This window comes from Saccostrea cucullata, unplaced genomic scaffold (assembly GCF_032062105.1).
Source record: "Saccostrea cucullata isolate Sc308-1 unplaced genomic scaffold, CSIRO_AGI_Scuc_v1 ctg20433, whole genome shotgun sequence".
Lineage (NCBI taxonomy): Eukaryota > Metazoa > Mollusca > Bivalvia > Ostreida > Ostreidae > Saccostrea > Saccostrea cuccullata.
Window position 1 is genome coordinate 1 of NW_026937443.1, and position 6,896 is coordinate 6,896.

General features: G+C 33.7%; 1 protein-coding gene across 1 annotated transcript; it reads right to left on the reverse strand.

Annotated features, from left to right (window-relative positions):
- Nucleotides 1-227: 227 nt before the first annotated feature.
- On the reverse strand, nucleotides 228-6,509 carry LOC134248214 (protocadherin beta-5-like; the record flags this gene model as incomplete). Its single annotated transcript, XM_062730628.1, has 5 exons — nucleotides 6,431-6,509; nucleotides 1,647-1,724; nucleotides 1,403-1,474; nucleotides 788-921; nucleotides 228-281 (listed from the first exon to the last, which is right to left on the reverse strand). Coding segments are annotated over exons 2-5 (315 nt in total), but the record flags the coding sequence as incomplete, so codon positions are not given.
- Between the last annotated feature and the right edge of the window lie 387 nt (nucleotides 6,510-6,896).

A 6,896-nucleotide genomic window follows, 5' to 3' on the forward strand; every position in this document is an offset into this window, starting at 1 on the left:
ACGTTATACTGTATAACCTGGGTGGGAGCAGTTTACACTTTTCTTTACCAACCTCTTCTCGGTTTATAAAGCGTAAAATGCCCCAACCCAGGTTATACAGTATAATTTGTGTTGCTATTTTATTCATTCCTTATTTACCTTGAGTACAGTATTTGTTAGCACAAGAGAACAGTTATCTAGCAATTCACGGTTACAATTATCCCAATTTTAAATGATTTATTAATTACCGTTAATCCATTGCTGCCAGTGGCTAACACTGTTACTAGTAAAGTTGGGTTTGTCTACAATAAATAAATATATTATATACATATATATATATATATATGTAATCTATTCCAAAACTAAATAAAAGGAGTTTGAATTCAATACATTAATACATGTATATCGTAAATTCAATCTATTGTCGGAAAAGAATGAATCTTCATTTTGAATTGACTGTACATATATCATAAAACCTAATGCAAGAAATTTACTGTATATGTACTTAAAAAAGCGGGTTTCATATTTTAGCGGCTATGAATACTTAGCTGAGAAATCATTTATTTATACAATACATGGCAAAGATACTTGTAGCACTAATTAATGATTATGCCAACAACTCCATAACCCTTGATTGCACTAAATTTTAAATACGCCAATTTATGTACACGTACAGTATGTCCCATACAGAAAGTATTTTTTTTAACCTAAATAGAGTCACTACCTTTAAGTTTTATTGTAAAATGTCTGAGAGAACTTGAGCATCTGGAAACTATAAATATAATGAGATAAGATGTGTTAAGTTTACCTCATAGTCCAGCAGCCTCCTCAATTTTACTTCACCTGTTGCTCTGTTGACAATAAACTTATCTGTTTCCAACATATCATAAGTGATGCCATCTGGCCCCCCTCCCTGAGCCAACAGTGTATAGACAACAGTACCTAGCAACATATATACAGAATAAATAATGCTCGATTTCAATTCACGAAATTATCATAAAAGCAAACACTTTGAACAAAATAAATAATATACAACTTCAATTCACAAAATTATCATTCATCTTCAATTCCATGCAAAGGAAAATCAACATGTTTAAACTATATATTGTTTGAAACATTTTCCCCCACACATTATCAGTACATGTACAAATTTTTCATCCACTTTCAACAAACAAAAATATTCTTTAAAATGTAATTGTTGGAAAAGAAACTATAAATTATTTTAAGTGAACATTGCTTTGAAACAATTGACCCTGCATAGTTTGCACCATTACAATTGATAATACACCCTGCATGACTTGTACCATTACGATAGTACACCCTGCATGATTTGTACAATTACAATTGATAGTACACCCTGCATGACTCACTGTACTATTACAATGTTGATGGTACACCCTGCATGACTTGTACCATTACTTACCCACTGCTGTGTCTTCTTCGATTCTTAATGCGTTCATGTCATTGATCCATGTGGGAGGATCCTGTCCATTTACTGCAATAACATAACAAAATGCATCTAGTGCTTGACACTCATCTGTTAGATTATATATACTATAATAATGAGTTCCTTCACAGGACAGTACAAAAGTATGCAGCTTGAATTTAAACATAATTGATTTTTTTAATCTTGTCATATTCAATATCATTCATAGAATATCATGTACCCAATGTAGTAAGGACATTAACGGCAAAGAGACCAAACACCAATGATAGCCACATCCTTTTTTACTCAGTTGTACGCCCTGAAAAAATAAATTACCGGTAAGTGACAAAAGCATATATTGCATGCTGTGAGATTCTCACCAACTATTTTAGCACTAATATTTGATGTACTTTCTATTTGCTTTTTAAAACTACTGACTGGTTATGAGTTCGACTCTTTTATTGAAACAATGACAATTCATAAGAATATTTCAATAATACAAAATGCAGACTGATCAACATTCAAAATTATTTATTCATTTGTGTATAGAAAAGACATATAGAAACAATTTGACATTTATGACAGAGAACCTTGTGAAAAAAGTTTAATTACTGTAGAAGCATATTATTGTGGGGATAAAATTTAGTTGATTCATAATAAAAAATAGTTTTGTTGGCATTTAATTTCGTTGTTTTAAAAGTAATCCTATTCAATTTATAGTCATATAAAATTTCGTGTGGTATTTAATTTCGTTGATAATTGTAAACAACGAAATAAACGAAATTTAACCTCCCACGAATATTTGTGCTTTTACAGTATATATTCATTGGGGTTGGGGTAGGGGAAGTTAAATATTTTTATTGTTTCATGTGTCTGAGAAAATTGTAAGTAGTATATATATATGTAATGTTTTATATGTCACAATATTACATATTTACTAATTAACTCACATTAAAAATGTACTCTAATACATACATGTATTTCCAAAATTTATTTTTATGAAAATCTTACAATGTCAGCCTCAACTATGATAATGGTTACAAAAAGACTTCTCCGACGAAAACCCAGGAATAATTAAACTCATTTTAACCTGGACCCTGTTTGAGCCCAATTAACACAACTTGTTATAATCAACCAATCAGCAGTCTGTAAGCAATTTATTACCCAACTAAACTTTGTCAAAGCGATACATGTCTGTTGGTGGTGTTAAGTCAATCTGTAACCTGACCAACTCCTTACCATATTGTAAGTTGACTCAAACCCAGCACACCAACTCTTATCCAGATATCAAAATTAACTTGTAACAATATACATGTAATTATAACCTTGATTAAACTTTTAAGCATCTTTGGAAACCTTAATTCTCTGGTTCTGTATATTAATTTAAGATTAAAGATTATTTGCAATAAAATTTTCTTAGAAAGTAAAAAAAATAATAATCTGGACTAGGCCAAAATTAAACATAGGTAATCAGAGATTACAGAGCTCACCTCAACAAATGTTGTCTTTAAGTAAGGCAAAGTCACACAATTACCCAACAAAAAGTGTACATCCAAAAATGCAAAATTTATGCAATTTTGATCTGATACTTTGGAATAGACTTATATAAAAACTTCAAACTAGTTCTTCATCACAAAAATGTGATCAAAATCCAGCATCTGAAGCAAGTTTAAGAGTTTTCATCCCTTGATGCATCATTTGGGCAAGTTTGGTTTATTTAAGCCTTATAGTTTCTTGGTGATAGACCTGCACCCATAACTTTTACCTGGTCCATTATCTGGAAAATGTATGTCGAATTCAGCATCCGAAGCAAGTCCATTAGTATGCATCCAAAGATGTATCATCCATGTGAGTTTGCACAACATAGGGCTAATAGTTACTTAGAAATGAAACCTGCATAAAAATTTAACCTCTTCACTCATCCAGAAAAAAATGTAGGTCAGATTCAGCATCTGAAGCCAGCCTGGTAGAATGTAACCTTAGATGTATCATCCATGCAAGTTTGGTCATTAAAGAGCTCATAGTTACTTGGAAATGAATCCTGCATCAAAAGCATTAACCTGTTCACTCATCCAGAAAATGTAGGTCAGATTCAGCATCCGAAGCAAGTCTGGTAGTGTACATCCTTAGATGTATCATCAATGCAAGTTTGGTCAACATAGGACTTCTAGTTACTCGGAAATGAGACCTGCACCAAAAACATTACCCTGTTCACCCAACCGGAAAATGTAGGTCATATTCAGCATCCGAAGCTAGTCTGGTAGTGTACATCCTTAGATGTATCATCAATGCAAGTTTGATCAACATAGGACTTCTAGTTACTCGGAAATGAGACCTGCACCAAAAACATTAACCTGTTCACTCAACCGGAAAATGTAGGTCAGATTCAGCATCCGAAGCAAGTCTGGTAGTGTACATCCTTAGATGTACCATCCATGCAAGTTTGGTCAACATAGGTCTTATATTTCCTTGGAAATGAGACCTACACCAAAAACTGCACCCAAAATGTTAACCTGCTCCAAAAACATTAACCTGGTCATTCCTTTGCTGAAATTGCAGCATCTGAAACTTGACTTGTACAATGAAACACACTAGATGCATCTTCCATGCATGTCTAATCAATATAGGACATAGAAGTACTTAAAAAGAAAACTGCTCCAAAAAACTTAACCTGGGACGCCGACACCGACACCGACGCCGAGGGTATTACATAAGCTCCCCCAACTTCGTTGAGGTGAGCTAAAAATACCTTTGTTTCCCCTAACGCGACCAACCCAATTAAATCCCGCCGACTGAAAAGATTTTTCAAAAAAGATGATTCAAATATTTTTTTTATTGCTTACCAAGTATTATAAAATACTATTTCATCAAAATCAGTTTTTATCAGAATGGCCGACATTGTTCTACTGTGATTTTCAAGCATTTGTTGGAAACAAAATGATGTCCAGATGTGATTACAGGACATTAGCTCTTCATAAAACAATGGCGACGTCTCAATCTTATGCTTTTAGCTAATTGGAATTCTTCACTCATGAAACAATTAGATAATAAAACTTACCATGACTAATTAAGAGTGTTTCGGAGGTGTCTTGGCGTCTCCATGTGAGTGAAGAAATTTTCGAAAGGGACGTTAAACAACAAACAAACAAACAAACCTGTCTTTGAATTTAAGGTATGTAATACATGGTAAGGCCCGCCTCATGAGTAGATGAGGGGCCCACCTAGTGAACACATCATTCAATTTCACTGCATTTTATTTAATTTGAGTTAACTGATAACCAGTTCATCTATGTTCTTATGTTTACTATATGCCATTATGGAACCATAGGAGTTGTAAATATTTCTGCATATTCATCCTGATAAATATAATTCAGATATCCTTTCTCCATCCTTTATTTAGTGGTTAAACTTCGTGACTATGACATTGTATATAGCATTTTTATCATTTGTAGATTCGGTTTGGTTCAATTAAATATTAATATACTCTTTCCAAATTGTTTTGAAATCATGATTCAGCTTCCTGATACGTCCAGTGTATTTTTCTTTAATTTAATAGGCCCTTGAAGATTGGCTGCATGTTTCTTTGCTTTTAATCCCTTCAAGATTTGTTAGGATGACATTTAAACATTTCCCCATTGCTCCAAATTTAGACATACTCAGCACTTTTTTGCCAATTAGCAGTGGGGGATGGGATGCTTTTTGAGCCAGCATCTTCTGTGACACTGGACATAGGTTTTTATGGTCCCCTTTGAAGGACCGTTTTCAACGTTGCTCAATGGGATTTGAGATTTGAACCTGCGATTTAAAATTAGTCACTTACTTCTTAACTCCAAAGAAAAATGCTCCAGAACCACTGCAAATCTCATGGCCCTCAAAAAAGTACATTGATCATCTATAAGCTCTGAAGGCTGATGAAAGGTTTGAAAAAATATACTCGTATGTCTGGTCTTTGCGTATTTGAGAATCTTGTCTATTTTATTCAATTTATATAAATGTAATGGCGTGAGATATTTCACAAGTTCAACTAAATAACAGTTGTGAATTAAGTAATCATGAATTTTGCTTTTAAACGGTGTATGTACGATACTTAGCATTTTGTTCACAAATCGCTTTCTTTTGTCATGTTTGTACTTTTCTTATTTATAAAGGTAATTTTCCATTAAATTTTAGAATGTATTTTCAAAGCTGCTGTCAGAAAATAAAATTGTTTACCTACCTACCGACCCAACTTGGGAATTTAGGGTCGGGTTAGGGGAAACAAAGATATTTTTAATTCTGGCCCTATATATTGTATAAATATTCCTATGTTATAGTTATGTGGCAGTCAGCCGGGTTTTATCACCATTGGCAAGAAAGCTTAATTAGTTGGTAGAGCACCTGACTGGAGATTTCAGGGGGCACGGGTTCGAATCCCAGTCTAATCCGCTAAATTTTTATCCTCTCCCGATACATTAGATGCCCGGGAACTGACAGGAGAGAGACCCGCCAGGAATGAGCCTGGGTTGGGGTCTTTGGAGGGCAAAAGACCTTTAAGGATGGAGAACTTTGGCGGTCATCTGGGTTCGATCGCTGGTGGACTGTGCCAGATAGCTCAATGGTAGATCGAGCACCTTACTGGAGATTTATTGGGGCCCAGGTTCAAATCCCGGTCTGGTCAGCTGCATTTTCTCCTCTCCCATAACAGTTACATTTACACATGTATATAATTTCCTTAGAGAATATTGTCATAAAAAATCAATGTGGCCAAAAAGAAAAGAAAATCTGTAGTTTGATTATTTCCTAATTAATATACCGGCCAGTATACACTGTACAAGTCTTCATTTTAACTGATATTCCTCAATAGAAAACTTCATTTAAACTAAATATAATAGTGCATAAATAGAATAGAGTTCAATAGGATCCAAGATGTATCAGCAACAAATAAATTCTCTGGGAAATGGACTATTAAAAACAAAACAGTTATAGAAGCCTGCTTCTGAATTAAATAAAATTCATGAGAAGTTTACAAATACGTGCTGTACTTACCCAATATAGTTATGCTCACCGCCCTGTAGACATGCTTTAGGGTTTCTATTTTTATCCACAAGACTGGTTTACAAAGGCGTATCTACCTGTAACTTAATGAATAAACATGACATTTGCCCTCTTACCTGGGAATCGTTTATAGGACTTTTCTTTACCAAAACGAAAAATGTGAAAACAAGCACCTTATTAAATGACATTGGAATAAACAATAATCAATTATCTAAATAAATATCATCAATATGAGCTAAAAATATTTTATAGTGCAATAAATTTTGTTCTGACTTATTATTGTTAAAAAGAGCAATCTATTTCGTTTTGATAAAATAAAATTTCTTTATTTGAAATCATTGCATTTATCGGTGTAGGCGGGATGAATGAAAATAATAACAACGGAGCTATTTTTAAACTTGAAAAACCGGTTTTCTTACCTGATCAATACACAGGACATCATCGTGTGCAGTTTACG